This window comes from Hemiscyllium ocellatum, chromosome 3 (genome assembly GCF_020745735.1).
Source record: "Hemiscyllium ocellatum isolate sHemOce1 chromosome 3, sHemOce1.pat.X.cur, whole genome shotgun sequence".
Lineage (NCBI taxonomy): Eukaryota > Metazoa > Chordata > Chondrichthyes > Orectolobiformes > Hemiscylliidae > Hemiscyllium > Hemiscyllium ocellatum.
In genome coordinates, this window is record NC_083403.1 from 98,508,539 (window position 1) to 98,528,079 (window position 19,541).

Consider the following 19,541-nt stretch of genomic DNA (forward strand, 5'->3'; position numbering starts at 1 on the left):
TAATTGGCTCACGTAGTCTGATTGCATGATCTTTTACGATACATGAGAGCATATAGGAACAGTATCTGTTACCCACAAGTAGTCTTGGCACCTATAACCCATGGATAAAGAGGATTTGTGTGGCACCACTTAGTACTTTCATTTGTAAATATAATTAAATGAACAAAGTAACAAAATGTGATATTAAAATAAAGCCGATATTACATTGCATACCCTACTTCAATTGTCTTCTCAAGCCTCCTCCAATAATCTAATCTCTATTGCCTAAACTACTTGGTATCTGTGCAGATTTAATGAGCCAAGGGCCTCTTCTGAGTTCTATGACTCTAGCCCCAGTTCACCTGTTGACTATATTTGGTCTTGGTTTAACAAACAAACAATATCACTGGAGATCTGGCAATTAGCAATGTCTTTGCAATATTCCCATTTCTGTTTAATAGCAAGAATACATAGCAAGAAGGTAAACTTCAAGATGGAAAAGTAATAAGTTCTATACAAGATGCTATGATAGCATTTCTGAAAAAAATCACATTGCTGGAGCATTGCAATATGCACGGAGTCTGGAAGCAGATATCATGCACATATAAATACAGCTGCACACAGATATACCAGAAAAAGTGCAAACATTTTCAATTATAACACTCAGGAATTAAAGGACAGCAGATTCCCTTTAGTCTTAACCCTCTCCATTGCAGTGTCAATACTAAATATAATGAAGAACAAATCATGGAGGCAATAAATAGTTTACAATAAGACATGAAACACAAGGAATGCACTTGATATTTCCCTGGTAAACAACAAAAGACTTACTGGACAAGCGTATATTTCTCACCAGAATTTTATGACAAAGCTCAAAAATATTAACATAAATTGCTGGAAAAGGTCAGCATGACTAAAAGCATCTGCGGAGAAAAATCAGAACTGATGGTAGCTCAGAAAATGTTGGTTTATATGCAGAAGATAGAGTGGGGAAGGGGTGAGGAGTAAATGATAGGTGGGATAGAGCCCAAAGAGAGAAAAGAGCAGTTGGACAGACAAAGGAGTGGATAACTATCTGGCTAGGAGGGTGATTAGCTATTTCTGGGGAGATTAGTGGCTAACAATGGGCTGCGTATAATAGCAGACTATGTGACAACAAGGCCTGGTGAGTGGGGGCTGATTACATCCTCCTTGGTCACTGTGGAGGTGCCAGTGCTGGACTGGGAAGGAGAAAGTCAGAAGTCACATGACACCAGATAACAGGGCCTTTGCCCGAAACGTCGTTGGATGCTGCTTGAACTGCTGTGCTCTTCCAGCACCACTGATCCAGAATCTGGTTTCCAGCATCTGCAGTCATTGTTTTTACCTTACCAGATAACAGTCCACAGGTATATTTGAAATCACAAGCTCTCGGCGTGCTGTGCCTTCATTAGGTGAAGTGGAGGGAAGTGCAAAAGCACAGATTTTACGGCAGAGAGATAACTGCATGATAATTTCAGACAATTAAGAATGTCAAAAGATGGTACAAGTGGTGTGAGTAAAGAGTTGACAGGTTAAATAACAAGTCTTTGCAGATGAACAAAACTGTGAACAGCTCAATAGCAAGTGAAGGGGTGACCTATGATCCAATTAATTGAGGCAGAGAGAGAGGACAGAAAAAAAATCGAAAATTAAATGGTTTTAGGATCAAGCCAAATGGTTGGAATAACGTGATAGGTATAAGAGCCACATGACAAAGGCCTAAGTAAAGGGACAACTAGTTTGTATGGTTTTGCATTACTTAAGGTAGAGAGATCATAAGTTATCAAGATGACTATGTCAGAACAGAACAATAAGGAAAATTTTACAAACACAAAACAGTATGGTGAGGTTACTTGAAGCTTGACATTAACCCAACATCACTGTTGAGGCTGTCTTCATGGGTAGGGCACTTAGCAATCAATTTCTGCTCGGCAACTCTGCATTTAGACCATAAGAAATAGGAGTGGATGTAAGGCCATTTGGCCCATCGAATCCACTCCACCATTCAAACATGGCTGATGGGCATTTCAATGCCACTTATCTGCACTGTCCCTGTATTCCTTAATTCCTTGCGAGATTCAAGGATTTATCAACCTCTGCCTTGAAGACATTTAGCGTCCCAGCATCCACTGCGCTCCGTGGCAATAAATTCCACAGGCCCACATTGTGGTGTATCTTGAAGACCGCCTTGGAGGACGCTTAACCAGAGATCAGAGATTGAATGTCTTTGACCACTCAAGAGTTTCCTGTCTGGGAGGGAACACTCCTGTCTGGCAATTGCTGCGTGTTGTTGTCTTAGTGTCGCCAATATATCATGACTCGAGGCATTCTTTCCTGCAGCGTATGAGGTAGATAACATTGGCTGAGTCACATGAGTGTCTACTGTGCAAGTGATGGGTGGTGCTCCCACATGATGGTAGTATCCATGTCGATGATCTGGCAAGTCTCGCAGCAGTTGCTGTGATAGGGTTAAATGGTGTTGTGGTTGTTGCTCTCCTGAAGGCTGAGCAGTTTGCTGCGAACTATGGTTTGTTTGAGGTTCAGCGGTTGTTTGAAGACAAGAAGCAGAAACACAGGGATGGCCTTGGTGAGGTGTTCATCATCATCGATGATCTGTTGAAGGCCGCGAAGAACATAGTGTAGTTTCTCCCTTCCAGAAAAGTACTGGACGACAAGCGTACTCTATTGCTTGTGTCCAGTATCTGGCTTCAGAGGTCATCATTGTGGTTTTTCATTGTGGCACATCGGAACTGGCAATCAATGAGTTGAGCATTGTATCCCGTTTTTTAAGAGAATCTTTCAGCATTCTTCCTCAGCTGAACAGACCCTGCATATATGCAAGGCTTGTCCATAGGGGATGGCTTCTTTGATGTGTTTAGGATGGAAGTTAGAGAAGCGAAGTATTGTGAGGTTATCCATGGGCTTGCAATAGAGTGAAGCACTGAGGTGTCTGCCCTTGACAGAGGGGTGTGTGTGTGTGTTCAAGAATGAGACCAATTCTGAAGAGCAGTCCATGGTAAGTCTGATGGTGGGGTGAAATATGTTGATATCATCATGTAGTTGTTTCAGCGTTTCCTCGCCAGGTCCAAAGGAAGGCAATGTCAAAGTATCTTGTGTATACTTTGATTGTTGGTTGGTTGTTCCGTGCAAACAAGAAGTCTTGCTTGAACATGAAAATGCTGATGTATTAGGGTGCAAATTTTGTCCCCATGGCTGTTCCATGTGTCTGGATGAAAAGGTGGTTTGAAAGTGAAGGCATTGTAGTCGAGGACAAAGTGGATGAGTAGTAGGATGGCATCTGGAAATTAGCAGTTGTTAGTGTTGCGTACAGACGCTGTTGCAGCTGTCATCGAGGTGGATGCATGGTGTGCAGTGTTGAAACATCCTTTGTGACGAGGAATGTTCCTGGTTCGACTGGTCTGCGGGTGCTGAGTACTTGTAAGATTCTGCAGTGTTGCAACAGAAGCTAGGGGTTCCTTGGTCAATGAGTTTCAAGATGCCCTCAAAGTAACCAGAGGTTCTCACACAGGGTCCCGCTACCTGATTTGATGGGATGCCCTGGTACTATCTTTTGACATTCTTAATTACCTGGAATTATCTTGCAATTATCTCTCCATCTATTAATTTTACACCAGTGCACTTCCCTTCACTTCACCTGATGAAGGAGCAGCACCCCAAAAGCTTGTTATTTTAAATAAACCTACTGGGCTACAGAGTCAGAGTCATAGAGATGCACAGCATGGAAACAGACCCTTCGGCCCATGCCGAGCAGCTATTCCAACCTAATCTGGTCACATTTGCCAGCACTTGACCCATATCCCTCTAAACCCTGCCTATTCATATACCCATCCACCTTTAAATGTACACTTGTACCAGCCTTCACTACTTCCTCTGGCAGCTCATTCCATACATGCACCACCCTCCCATGAAAAAGTTGCCCCTTAGGTGCCTTTTATATCTTTCCCCTCTCACCCTAAACCTAGAGTTTAGATTAGATTACCTTACAGTGTGAAATTGTGTGAAACAGGCCCTTTGGCCCAACAAGTCCACACCGGCCCTCCGAAGAGAAACCCAGCCATACCCCTACACCTAACCTGGCTAATTCACCTAACCTGCACATTTTTGGACTGTAGGAGGAAACCGGAGCACCCTTAGGAAACCCATGCATACACGGGGAGAATGTGCAAACTCCACACAGACAGTTACCTGAAGTGGGAATTGAACCTGGATCTCTGGCGCTGTAAGGCAGCAGTGCTAACCACTGTGCCACCGTGCCATCCACAAATGCCCTCTAGTTCTGGACTCCCCTAGTCCTGGGAAAAGACCTTGTCTATTTATCCTATCCATGCCCCTCATGATTTTATAAACTTCCATGAGGTCACCCCTCAGCCTTCGATGCTTAAGGGAAAACCTGGCGTCTTCTAACTTGCTTCCCTAAGTATCCAAGAGCCCAAACACTTCACACAATCTAGTCTATTACATTTGCTACTCACAATGTGGCCTCTTCTACATTGGGGAAATGCAGCATCAAAAAGGTGATCACATTGCGGAACACTTGCATTTCAACACACCACCTTGTTTTGCAGCCAACATCTATCTTTGCAGATAGCTACTATAAGTTCTGAGGGAGAGTCACTCATCCTGAACTTTTAACTCTGCTTTCTCTTCATAGATGCTGCTAGACTGGCTGAGCTTTCCCAGCAATTTCTATTTTTTGTTTCTGATTTACAGCATCTGCAGTTCTTTCGGTTTTTATCAAAAATATTAACAAAGTTCTTTTTAAGATGATAAAGTAGTGAATGTTTTGATGCCTTCTAGCCTGAACTCAAACTTTCAATGTTCTTGCCATCCATAACAATATTATTCCTATCATTCATAAGCTATGTTCTCAGGAAAACTAACACTGCCAATCCACCATCCATACCTTAAAAGAACAATAAATCTCATGGTCAAGGAATCAGCCCAGAGAAACAATGCAGCAACAATGCATTTGGAAACATGCACACACTCTCTGAATGAATGGCTGGTCTTCTTACTGCAACCATTAGCACTAGCCTTTTGCCATTTCTTCATGAAATTTGATGTTTAATTTCTCCTCCACATTCCATATCCTTCCTTTTAAGGCAAACAAACCATCTGGGTTCTACCCTCCATCAAACAATCTTGAGTCAGATGAATGGGTGGAAGTAAGAAATGAAAAGGGGAAGACAACATTGGAAGCAGTCCATAGGCCTCTAACTGTGACGAAACTTGGGTCAGAGACTAAATCAAGAACAATGAGGTCTTATAATAATTCAGGACACTCAGCAGGTAACTTGAATCTTCATGCAGATTGGGATAGCCAGATTGACAAAGGAAGGCATGCGGAAGAATTTGAGTCAATTCACTTGTACAATATGTTGTGGAACAACAGGAATCAGGCAATGTATAATGAAGCCACTTTACTCCACGATGTCAGAGTTAAAGAATCCCTCAGTAACAGAGGCCGCAGCCCGGTAGAATTTAGCATTCAATTTGGGGCGGCATGGTGACACAGTGGTTAGCACTACTGCCTCACAGCACCAGGCGACTGACTTGTGCGGAGTTTGCACATTCTCCTAGTGTCTGCATGGGTTTCCTCCGGGTGCTCCGGTTTCCTCCCACAGTCCAAAGATGTGCAGGTCAGGTGAATTGGCCATGCTAAATTGCCTGTAGTGTTAGGTAAAGGGGTAAATGGAGGGGAATGGGTGGGTTGCGCTTCGGCGAGTCGGTGTGGACTTGTTGGGCTGAAGGGCTTGTTTCCACTCTGTAGCTAATCTAATCTAAAATTTGAGAGGGAGGAACTCAAGTCAGGAATAACCATGCCAAGGTTAAATAAGGATATTAAAAAAGGAATAATGGCAGATCTGGCTGAAGTATGCTGAGGAAGGAGATCAGCAGCAAAACAGATTGAAGATGAATGGCAGACATTTAAGAAAATGGTTCATGGCTCACTGGAAAGATATATTCCAGTAAGGAAGGAGGAATTAGGAGATGATAAGTGAACCATGGTTGGCCAGGGAAGTTAAGGGTAGGATCAGATTGAAAGAAAAAGTAAACAATGTGACAAAAGTTGTGGTAAGCTAGAGAATTTGGAAACTTTTAAAAACCAACAAAAGAACCAAAATTAAAGGGAGGTAATAAACTTTGAGGGCAAACTCGCAAATAATATCAATGATGTGAAGGTGCCAATGTCAGACTGGGGTGGACAACGTTAAAAATCACACAACACCAGGTTGTAGTCCAACAGGTTTATTTGGAAGTATTAGCTTTCAGAGGTTGACAGACAACAAGAGTTTCCTTAAATATACGAGAAGAGAAGCCAAATTGAATATCTCAGAAAATGAGATGGGGAAATAATAATGGGGAACAAGGAAATGGCAAAGGAGTAAAACAAATACCTTGTTTCAGTCTTCACAATAGAAGACAAAAACAACAACCAAAACTTACTAAACATTCAAAAGGCAAAATGGCAGAAACTAAATACAATTGCTAACATTAGAGAAAAAGTCCTAGGGAAACTAATAGGGCTAAAAAGCAGTAACAAAGAACATTACACCCAGGATCAGGCCCTTTGGCCCTCTAAGCCTGCACCGATTCAGATCCTCTATTTAAACCTGCCATTTATTTTTTAAAGAACTGTATCCCTTTGCTCCCTGCCCATTCACGTATTTGTCTAGATACACCTTAAATAATGTTATCATTCCCGCCTCTACCACCTCCACTGGCAATGTTGTTCCAGGCACCCACCACCCTCTGCGTATAGAACTTTCCACGCATATCTCCCCTAAACCTTTCCCCTCTCACTTTGAATTTGTGACCCCTCGTCATTGAGTTCCGTACACTGAGAAAAAGCTTCTTGTTACCTACCCTGTCTATACATCTCATGAGTTTATAGACCTCAATCAGGTCCCCCCTCAACCTCCATCTTTCTAATAAAAATAATCCTAATCTATTCAGGATTGATGTGGGTGGAGTGGTAGATGTGATCTATATGGACTTCAGTAAGGTGTTCGACAAGGTTCCCCATGGGAGACTGATTAGCAAGATTAGATCTCATGGAATACAGGGAGAACTCGCCAACTGGATACAAAACTGGCTCAAAGGTAGAAACAGAGGAAGGTAGCTGAGGGTTGTTTTTCAGACTGGAGGCCTGTGACCAGTGGAGTGCCACAAGGATCGGTGCTGGGTCCTCTACTTTTCATCATTTACATAATTAATTTGGATGTGAGCATAAGAGATACAGGTAGTAAGTTTGCAGATGACCCCAAAATTGGAGGTGTAGTGGACAGCGAAGAGGGTTACCTCAGATTACAACAGGATCTTGACCAGAGGGGCCAATGGGCTGAGAAGTGGCAGATGGAGTTTAATTCAGATAAATGCGAGGTGCTGTATTTTGGGAAAGCAAATCTTAGCAGGACTTATACACTTAATGGTAAGGTCCTAGGGAGTGTTGCTGAACAAAGAGACCTTGGAGTGCAGGTTCATAGCTTCTTGAAAGTGGAGTCGCAGGTAGATAGGATAGTGAAGGAGGTGTGTGGTATGCTTTCTTTTATTGGTCAGAGTATTGAGTACAGGAGTTGGGAGGTCATGTTGTGGTCATACAGGACATTGGTTAGGCCACTGAATATTGCGTGCAATTCTGGTCTCCTTCCAGAAAGGATGTTTTGAAACTTGAATGGGTTCAGAACACATTTATAAGGATGTTGCCAGGGTTGGACGATTTAAGCTATAGGGAGAAGCTGAACAGGCTGGGGCTGTTTTCCCTGGAGCTTCGGAGGCTGAGGGGTGACCTTATAGAGGTTTACAAAATCATGAGGGGCATGGATAGGATAAATAGACAATGTTTTTTCCCTGGGGTCGGAGAGTCCAGACTTAAAGGGCATAGGTTTAGAGTGAGAGAGGAAAGATATAAAAGGCACCTAAGGGGCAACATTTTCGACACAGAGGGCGGTACGTGTATGGAAAGAGCTGCCAGAGGAAGTGGTGGAGACTGGTACAATTGGAACAGTTAAGAGGCTATTGGATGTGTATATGAATAGGAAGGATTTGGGGGGGGGGGGGGGGAGAGGAGATATGGGCTGGGTGCTGGTAGGTAGAACTAGATTGAGTTGGGATATCTGGTCGGCATGGATGGGGTTGGACCGAAGGGTCTGTTTTCATGCTGTACATCTCTAAGACTCTCTTTATAGCTAGTGCCCTCCATACTAGGCACCATCCTGGTGAACGTCTTCTGCACTCTCTTCAAAGAATCCACGTCCTTGGTAATGTGGCGACCAGAACTGTACACAGTATACCAAATGCAGCTGAACCAAAGTAGCTGTATAATTGTACTACTGTACAACTGTAAATGACATGGCAACTCTTGTACTCAATACCCTTTCCGATGATGTCCTGTCCTCAATACCCTGTCCTATGCCTTCTTGATCACTATACTGATCTGCATTGCCACCTTCAGGAAACAATGGACCTGAACCCCAGATCTCTGTACATCAATTTTTCCACAGGACATTATTGTATAGTTCAATCTTGTATTGGATCTCCCAAAATGTATCATCTCGCATTTGTTTAGATTGAATTCTATCTGCCCATCTCTCCAATCTAATATATTTTGCTGCATTCTCTGACACTCATCCTCACTATCTGCTACTCCACCAATCTTGGTGTCATCTGGAAACTTACTAATCAGGCAATTGATACCTTCTTCCTATATCACAAACAATAGTGTCCCAGCACGGATCCCTGTGGAACACTACTGGTCACAGGTCTCCATTTTGAGACACTCCCTTCCACTACTACACTCTCTCTCTCCTGTTGCCCTGTCAGTTCTCCATCCATCTAATTAGAACACCCTGGATCCCATGTGACTTCATCTTCACCGCCAGCCTACCATGGGGAAACTTATCAAATGTCTTACTAAAGTCCATGTATATGACATCTACAGCCCTTCCCCCACCAATCAACTTTGTCACCTCAAAGAATTCTATTAGTTTTGTAAGATACTACCTTCCCTGTGCAAAACCATGCCGCCCATTCCTGATAAGCCCATTTCTTCCAAATGGCTGTATATCCTATCCCTTAGTATCTTCTCCAGCAGCTTCCCTATCACTGACATCAGGCCCAATGGTCTATAATTATCTGGAGTATCCCTACCACCCCCTCCTTCAACAAAGGGGACAATACTAGCAATTCTCCAGTACTCTGGGACCTCACCGTGTTCAAGGATGCTGCAAAGATAGCTTTTAAAGTCCCATTGACCTGGGGACTTGTCTACCTTAATGCTTTTTAGAATACCCAAAACTTCTTCCCTCCTTATGCCGACTTGACCTAGAGTACTCAAAGATCTATCCTTAACCTCAACATCTGTGATATCCCTCTCCTCGGTGAATACCGATGCAAAGTATTCATTAAGAATATCACCCATTTTCTCTGACTCCACCTGTAACTTTCTTCCTTTGTCCTTGAGTCGGCCAATACTTTCTCTAGTTAACCTCTTGCTCCTTATATATGAAAAAAAGGCCTTGGGATTTTCCTTAACCCTGTTTGCCGAAGATATCTCATGAGCCTTTTTAGCCCTCTTAATTCCGAGATTCTCGATATTCTTCCAAAGTTTTGTCGGTCTTCATTAGCCTAGACCTTATATATGCTTCCTTTTCCCTCTTGTCTAGTCTCTCAATTTCACCTGACATCCATGGTTACCTAATCTTGCCATTTTGGCTCCTCATTTCATAGGAACATACCTCTCCTGAATTCTAATCAACCTCTTGTTGAAAGCCTCCCACATACTGAATGCGGATTTACTCTCAAACAGCTGCTCCTAATCTACATTTCCCATCTCCTGCTGAATTTTGATATAGTTGGTCTTCCCCCAGTTTAGCACTTTTCCTTTAGAACCACTCTCATGTTTGTCCATGAGTATTCTAAAATTTATGGAATTGTGATCACTATTCCCAAAGTAAATCTCTACCAAAACATCAACCACATGGCCAGGCTCATTTCCTAACACCTGGTCCTGTATGGCCCCTTCCTGAGTTGGACTACTTACATGCTGCTCTAGAAAACCCTCTTGGATGCTCCTTACAAATTCTGCTCCACCTAAACCTCTAACACTAAGCAAGTCCCAGTCAATGTTGGGAAAATTAAAATCTACCACCATACCCCTGTTGCTCTGACATTTTTTCATAATTTGGTGCACATATTTGTATCTCTATCACACGCTCGCTGTTGGAAGCCTACAGTACAGCCCCAACATTGTTATTGCATCCTTCCAATTTCTGAGCTCTTCCCCATATTGTCTCACTGCAAGAGTCTTCCATAGTGCCCTCCTTCAGCACAGCTGTGATATTTTCTTTGATCAAAAATGCAACTCATCCATCCCTGTTGCTTCCCACTCTATCCCCCCTGAAGCATTGATATCCTTTGATGTTTAGATTAGATTAGATTACTTACAGTGTGGAAACAGGCCCTTCGGTCCAACAAGTCCACACCGACCTGCCAAAGCGCAACCCACCCATTCACCTACATTTACCCCTTTACCTAACACTACGGGCAATTTAGCATGGCCAATTCACCTGACCTGCACATGTAGTTGCCAATCAAGCCCTTCCCTCAACCAAGTCTCAGTAATAGCAATAATATCATGCTCCCAGGTACTAATCCAAGCCCTAAGTTCATCTGCTTTACCTACGATGCTTCTTGGATTAAAACAAATGCACCTCAGACAACCATTCCCTTTGCATTCATCGTCTGCTCGCTGCCTCCTCTTCACCTTAATCACGCTGACCTCATTATCGAGTTCCTTACAGAGTTTAGTTTTTGAATTCCTTACCATCATCTAACCTTATTTTGTTCACAACCCCCTGCCACATTAGTTTAAACCTTCCCCAATAGCGTTAGCAAAAGCACTCACAAGGACATTAGTTCCAGTCCAACCTAGGTGGAGACCATCTACTTCGTAATAGTCCCACCTGCCCAAAACCAATCTCAATGTCCCAAAAGTCTGAACCTCTCACTCCCTCCTGCATCATCTCTCAAGCCACGCATTCATCCAGCTTATTCTATCACACAGTATGGCTCTACCATCTTCATCTTTATTCTAAGACCTGGACATGAGTTCTCTGTCTTCTCTTGAACAGCAGATTCTTAAGGAACTATATAGTCACTTACAGGAATCAGCATCCAAATAAGGCAAAATCTGTATTGATTGGGTGACTGTTACAATCAGCAAGCATCAACAGTAAAGATTAAGTCATCTGGCATTACACGATAGATGTTCTTCCCTTTGTTAACTGGCATTACACGATAGATGTTTTTCCCTTCATTAAACCACTACCCTTGCCTCCAGCACCTCATTATTTACTGCAAGTTCTTATCTGGTCCAAATCATGCTGGCTGAGCTTTTGTCATGCAACCCTAAACTTAACACTTTCCCTATTTGCTCATACCTTAGACACATTCTCACGAGGGCTCTCTGTGGCAGAATTCCAAGGATTCTCAGCCCTCAAAAGAAACTCCTCCTCACCTCAGTCTTAAATTGGGAACCATTAATCTTAGACTATGGCCTCTAGTCCTGGACTAGAGGATAAATATCCTCTCAGCATTTAATCTGTCAAGCCTCATAAGAATACCAAATTGGGAAAATGTTAGAGTCTATTATAAAGGATGTAACAGTGTTAAGCATTTCTAAATGATGCACTATCAAGCAGATCAGTACACCTTCATGAAGGGGAAACAATGCCTGACAAGTTTACTAGAATTCTTTAAGAGTTATAACAAACAGGGTATACAAAGAGGAAGCAGAAGATAATATTTGTAAGATTTTCAGAAGACATTTGATAAGGTATTTTAATATGTATATCCACTGGCACCTTCTGGTAGCAGCATACATAAAGTGGTAAACCAGAGTAGAATAGAACAGTATCGACGAGTTCAAACAAAGAATCTGGTTCGGTGCTGTATGACGTAAGTTGCATCCGAATCGGATGGACATCTTATCCAATGAATGGCACTTCTGACAGTGCAATTCCTCTCAAGTACTGCGCAGATGTGTCAACTGGATCATGTTTATCTGTCGCTGGGATATAACTTGAAATCACAGTTTGACAACTCCGTTGAGGTTCTATTCATTCAGCACATGAATTGGTCACAGGATTGATAATACAAGTTGGAGCATCATGATGCTGCCGTACAAATTGATGGGCTAATTTTCGAATACTGAGTACAATTCTGGCCACCCTGTTAACAGAGGGATGCTGCAAAACTCAAACAGGTACAGAAAACATTTACCCTACTGAGACTGAAGGATTTGAGTTATAAGGAGAGGCTGGATTGGCTCAGACATTTTTTCTCCTCGGAGTGTCAGAGGCTGAGGGATGACTTTACAGAGGTTTATAAAATCATGAGGGGCATAGATAAGGCAGATGTCTTTTTCCCAGGGTACAGGAGTACAAAACTAGACGGCATAGATTTAAGGAGAGAGGGGAACAATTTAAAAGGGACCAGAGGAGAAATTCTTTCACACAGAGGGTGATGTGTGTATGGCAGGCAAAGTGGTAGAAGCGGGTACAATTACAACATTTAAAAGATATTGGATGGGTAATGAATAGGAAAGATTGAGGAGGATATGGTCCAAATGCAGGCAAATGGAACTAGTTCAGTTTGGGATACCTAGTCAACATGAATGAGTTAGACCAAGGGTTGTTTCCATATTGTACGACTCTATGGTTAAGAATGAGATACTTGCCTTTACTAGCCAAGACGTGGAGTTTAAGTGCAGGGAGGTTATATCGGAACTGTAAAAAAAAGTTATCTGGCCACAGCTAGGGGATCCACATTATGGGCGGGATGTAATCTCTGCCATAGTGTGGGCAAGGAAGATTTATCAGGATGCTGCCTGGACTGGACAGTTTAAGGTAAGAAGTGAGATTAGACAGACTGGTATTCTTTTCTTTGGAGACTTGGGTTGGGGGTTTGGAGGTTGGAGAGTATAAGATGAGGTGCATTGATAAGGCAGACAGACAAAAACTTTTCTCCTTGATCGGGGATCACTGAGAGGGAGCATAGATTTAAGGTAAAGGGCAGGAGGTTCAGTGAGGACACGAGACAACATATTTTCACCCAGACAGCGGTGGGAATCTCGAACTCATGGTCTACAAGGGTGTAGAGGTAGATACCCTCACAACATTTAAGGCATATTTAGATGTGGAGTTGTGATATCAAGACATGAGTGCTGGAAAATACAATAAAAAGTTAAATGGTGGTTTTTGACTGGCGAAGACTCAATGGGCCAAAAGGGGTTTTTCTGTGCTGTAGACCTTTATAATGGTGACATAGTCAACCAAAATGTTAATGGTTTCTCTCTCCACAGGTGCTGCCAATCCTCCTGAGTAGGTCCAGCACATTTTCTTTTTATTTCTGATTTTCAGCATCCACAGCATTTTGCTTTTGATACCTTAGAATACCCTGTAAAGAATGACGAGGTATATGTCAAACAAACAGGGAAAAGTCACAGCTAAAACACAGTTCTGCCCTATCAAAGTTTAAGTTTACATTCTTTCCAGAGGAGTCTCAAAGGGATCAGGCATAAAAATTGTAGCTGATTTTTATTTCTTTCCCTTAAGCCAAATGTGATGCCACAACCAAGACGAAATCAACTAACTCAAAGAATCTAGTATCTTTGTTTGGCAGGCTCAACTGTCACTAAACAATTATAACCTCTCCTCCTCTCCTCCCTCCAACTGCCACTGTTCAAGAATTTGAATACCTTTTTTGACACCTGCCAATAACACCTGCCCAAAGTAATCAATTCTAGTTTTTCTGCATTATTGTAAGGCTATAGCTTTAAAAAACTCTACAATGAAATTAAATTGTTACCACACATGTAATGCCCAATGAAAATGGAATCACTAAAGAAAAAGTTGCAGTGACATCCAAATGTCAATTTCCCTTACTAGAATCAGCAATCTAATTTTCTATTTTGTTAAGACAATAGAGTTTAAAAACATTAGGTTAGGAGAAAATAAAATCAAGATGCACTAACTTTGATAAAATATGATCACTTGCAAATAGTTACTTTCTAAACACATCACATAAGCATACAAACAGCTTTGAAGAAAACTATTTTTCCCTAATGTGTACCATCAGGTATCATTGGCTTCAGAAACATGCCTTATAAAAAAAGAAAGAAATAAACAACAAAGCACTAGGCAACAGTATAAAACAAATTCTATAGTCAGTGTTCCTCTTTAGGATTAGGTATGAAGTGTACAGGCTCTATTACATGTATAGGATTATGCTTTACGCACTAACGTTCAAATGAAATAATGCCCTTTAAAAATTCAAAGCTTCCATTGTTTGAAAAAATGGTAAAATATTGCTGACTTGGATTAACCATTATAATCTAATGCATGAACACATACTTTTAAGGCTAAATAATTATACAACCATTCTTTACGTTATAATTCTGAATTCAACTAAATGGCACATAATTGATTGTCACTTCAAGGCGCATAGCTCCAACTCAATTTCCTTTCTTTTCTACTACTCAATAACTGATATCGGCTACCTCCCAAACCTCCTCCTCATTATTAAAATCAGCCCAATTTTAATAGGATTTATGTACTAAATATTATAAGTGGCCCAAACTGAAATTATGCACGATAATGTATCACTGAAAACAACATGCTTCAGAGATGTTCCACACAAAATTAAAAATAAATGAGTGACAATTTATCACATTTTTGCAAAAATACCTGCTGGCTATAAAGCAGTTCCCTAGTCTTGCATAGTTATGCCAGTTTATTTTTTTTAAAAACTCACCATTATAAATACAGACATTTCCCCCAGGGTAAAAGTTGTAATAATCATTTTAAAGAGGTAGATTTAGACATTTTGGCACTGTGCAAGTGGCATTATGTAAAGGAAGGTGTGGCAGGGGTTTGAGGTGGGAGGAAGCCTTTCCACCCATTCATACAAGTACTACACGGCTACATTAGCCCACATTACTTTTGCAGGCATCGCAGCCAAAAAGCAAGTCAGACCTACCTGTTGAGCATGTTAGCTGAAAGTTGCCATCTTCATTATCTGAAAAGGGCAGGCTGAATTGTGCACTAGCAGATCCTAGCATAGGATCTTTGTCACTCAGCATGTTTCTTAAAGAACCTCCCAGGATGTCTGGTTCTGTGCCACAATCACAAACTTCACTTTCTAAGTCTGGCTCTAAAATCAGAGTGTCATCCAAGTGGTCGGTGGCTAGCAAAGGGTTAAATATATCAATAATATCCATGAAGACATCCACTCGGACTCCTGCACAGATAAAAAGCATGACATATTTCAGATATTAATTGAAGTGCATTCCTAGATCCTCTAACAGGGTTCAACATTTTCACTAAGTTTATACTCAATTGCAAATTTTCTTTACTAAAATATGGCAAAACAAAGACCAAAAACCAGGATAACATGAATAACACTAGCGTATAACTGATTTAGTAAACTTATGTGGGATTGAAGGGTTTGTGAACAATCCAATACTTGCCAATGAGAAGCCAGTGGGTTAAATTCAAGCTTTTCCAGAAGCAAGCGCTTTTGATGTGACCCTCCAAGACACTTCCATCCCATTTTTCCCTCCCTTGGTTCAACTGACCTATATTTCCTTCGCATTCTAGATAATACTGCAACATATCCCTAAATCTATGAATTGTTAGGTTAGTCCAAGACATTTTTGTCAACAGTTTACCAAATTTCTGCGGCAGGGGTAGAAAACAGACTCGACTCTTGCTCTTAGAAAGCTAACTTTATAACGACCATTTAAATACATATCACTTAAATATTAGGACAAGAACTAAGAGACATGTATTAAAAATAATTGAGCCAATTGACAAGTAATTAGAACAAGGTGATGATTGCAGGAACAGTAATGCTTCAATTAACTTAGCATCACTTGTTAATGAAATGGTTCCCACTTAATCACCATCTAGCAACTTGTTTTTGGAATGAAAACACAGGAAGAATCAAAGTGTGTATGGCTTTCACACCCTATCAATACACTTGAACTCAACATCAAAACTCCTCAGTAAATAATAGAAAATTAAAAACCTATAAAAAAGGGACAGTTACACATGAATCTGTATTCCATCAGTTTTTACGAAGTGAAAACGGTGAGAAAATTAAAAAGAAGAAATTGCTATACAGAAGACTTGTTACACTGCAGGCATGCACAGTGCAACTGTGGAGTTTGTTTTAAATGTTAAAGTTAGTGTATTTGCTATCATTGCCCCTTTTGTTTAACAAATATGCTATCTTAAATCTGAATATTTAAGTGGAAAATATTAGTTAAAATATTGCAAATTGTAGCTAAACATTACCGCTGGACATAAATTAAATCTTTTCCATATTCAAGCTGAAGCAATGCCACATCACTAGTACAATGTGAAGTGAACAGAGACACCATGGTCATTAAATGGTATTGAATATTTCATGAAAAATGTGTATGGAAGTTATCAAAATATTATTCCACTAATTGATAAATAGGAAACTTGGTGAAAGGATATGCAAGAACTTAAAAATGACTCAAAGCAAAGAATGTTTAATGCCTGTTTGGCAGTTGTATTTACTACAAATACCATTCAATAAACAAAATAGTTAAGTAACTATTAGAACTTAGGATAAAATGTCATTATAAGTTGCCACAGTAGTCCAAATTAAATGTGCAACTTATTCAGGTCACGCAAAGTTCAGACCCACTTGTGTTTCAAAGTCAAATAAAACACATTCATTCCAAACCATAGACTCCAAATGTTACAGTGAGTTAGATAAAAGTGACTAATTTAGCTTCCCCTCTCCCCCAAAAGACTAACAAAAATTCAGAAATGGCTCAACAAGTGGTTTAGCCCATTATAATTAAATTTAATCTACTCTGCTTTAACTGCTAATATTTAGACCTGACAAATGCACAATTCTACAGGTTCAATTAAGTCAGACATTGTACGAATTCTAAGAAATTACATTCAAATACTTCTCAGAAAATACTCTCCTGGACAAGATAACTCATGACAATTCCCAGCCAACACTTTGTTCAACATCTGTTACAAATTTATCAACTTTTGCCCAGGAAAATTTCTGATTCTTGCCATACAAAATTAAATTCATACGAGGGGAACCAGGTACTTCACAACTTATTTACAGATTGCAAAGGCTCTTGGTTTAATCATCCCTCATTTAGATCATTACTAATATTACCAAACATGCAATTTTGAAGAAACATTCTCTTTCATGGAGTGGTAGCATCACTGCCAAGACCAGCAAGGCTTGCTGCTTGTTTGAACGTGGTGGTGAACCACCATTAACTGATGCTGTAACTCGAGTATTAACTTTCCCAGGCAGTTTAGTCTTGCAGCACCATTTCAGATGACAATCCAGACTTAGCTACGTTGTCTCCAGATTCAAGTCACATGAAGGTCAGGTTAGGTAAGGTCATGGAAAATGTGTAATGGGGTTTTATGACAAATCCAACAATTTCGCAGTTCCATTACAGAGACAGAGTACAGTATTTCGATTCTGGTTTCATAACAGCCAACTCATTAGATTTTCTACTGAAGTTAGACCCACACACAAATTTGAACTGATGGAGCTTTATACTCTGTTTAAAAGAAATCATGAACACTCCACTAGCCCAACAAAGTCAATAAACATCTGGTGTAATAGGAATGACAAAAGCAAAGCATGTTCACTACCTGTTCAGTATTTTAAATCTGAGCTACCTTTTAATTATCTTGAGCTTTTAGATCAAAAGGGAATACACATCGGAAACCACAGCTCCTACTCATTACCTAACAGCCACCATTAAGCATAGATAAATTAGAAGGTGAGTTTATGAAGAACAGATTGATCTGAACTTCATGCTCTTGCAACTGCAATGTTTCTGTCACTGGATGGGCCATAACGCCAACTACATTCACAATTCAAAATTAAATGCTGGATGCAATACTAGAAGAGTCAATGGCTACAGTAATAAAGGTTGGGGTCACCACCTCAGTACACATTGTGTGCACCCTAGATCGGTACAAAGAATTAGATTTGGATAACATTATAGAAAAGAGTCTTTGGCCAAACTCATCCTTTCCAATCAGATATGCTAAATCAATTGAAACCAATAACCCTCTAAACCTATTCATATTCACAGACCCATCCAGATGCCTTTTAAATATTAGAATTGCACCAGCCTCCAACACTTCCTCATTCAAAACATGTGTAAAAAGGGACCGAACAAGTAATGGTTTCATGCAGAGGATGGTACATGTATGGAATGAACTGTCAAAGAAGTGGACGAGGTAGGTACAATAACAACTTTTAAAAGGCATTTGGATGGGTACATAAATAAGAATAGGTTTAGAGAAATATGGGCCAAACATTGGCAAATGGTACTAAATTATATTCGGGTCTCTGTTCAGTACAGACGAGGTAGACTGAAGAGTCTGTATCCATTCTACACCTCCAATCCTGGCAACCTCCTTGTAAATCTTTCCTGAACCTCCTTTAGCTGGAGACTAGAATTGCACGCAATATTCCAAAAGTGGCCTGACTAATGTCCTGTACAGCCACGACATGACCTCCGAACTCCTATACTCAATGCACTGACTAATAAGGGCAGGCATACTAAATGCCTTCTTCACTATCCTGTCAAGCTTGAGAATGTGTACAGGGTATAACCAGGGCCTGGAATAAAGATGAAGGAGGTAAAACTATTCTGTATCTCTGTGTATTGCATCGATTAAGAGTAGAATGGGACAACAACATTGGCGGGAAACTGGATGACAATACTGGCGCAGTCGGCAGGATCTAAATGAGAGTTACAAATGGTGTCAGCCAGCAACCGCCCAGAACATCGGTGTTTCAAAACAGATGGGCCCACAAGGTAAGATTTTAAACCTTGGTCCCTCTCAATATGCCTGGGTGCCGGAGACGTCCCTCAATTGATCACTCTCTATTCTATGATTCCTCGAACAGTAATTAGTTCAGTTGAGACACACAGTTTCGCAAGTGTGCTGGCAGGCAGAGGTCCAAGTCCTCTGCGCTGCATAAGGGGGAGGGGGTGTAATTGAGATTCGAGTCCCCTAGGTAGGTTTGAGTCCCCTGGGATAAGTTTGATTGAGGTTAGAGTCCTCTGCACTATGCTGGGGTTCCAGCTCTCTGTATTTAAGTGGGGTTCGAGCAAAGTGAGAAAGGGGTTAAAGTCCCCTATGGCGAAATTCGAGGCTCTGCGAGTCTTTGTTCTGGGGGAAGAGAATGGATTGGACTGCAGCGCCATGTGATATAAAAAGAGAACGCCCTCGCATTGTAAGTGTAATCTCAGTAAGAGGATGCAAAACAAAAGAGAAAACGCTGATATTAAGGCCATACTAATACTTGGGTTGAAAAGGGAAAGTTTCAATGTAACTTGGGCCATGCTGACAGTGTCTGATGTTTAAAAATATTGATCTGTTAAAATCCTAGTTCAGAAAATCCTTTTAAGTAACTGTTTTGCTTTG

At 40.9% G+C, this 19,541-nt stretch overlaps 1 protein-coding gene across 6 annotated transcripts in view; it reads right to left on the reverse strand.

Moving 5' to 3' along the window:
• phf3 (PHD finger protein 3) overlaps positions 1-19,541 on the reverse strand; it is a 165,918-nt gene that overhangs the window by 108,679 nt on the left and 37,698 nt on the right. For 2 of the 6 annotated variants that reach the window (XM_060851959.1, XM_060851951.1), the window contains one exon: positions 15,061-15,321. The exons of 3 other annotated variants lie outside the window; for them this stretch is intronic. In XM_060851959.1, the coding sequence (XP_060707942.1) occupies positions 15,061-15,301 (241 nt within the window). In that variant the 5' untranslated portion in view covers positions 15,302-15,321. Of the gene's footprint in view, positions 1-13,331; positions 13,355-15,060; positions 15,322-19,541 lie in introns of those variants that run through there. One more of the 6 variants, XM_060851995.1, reaches the window with a different exon arrangement.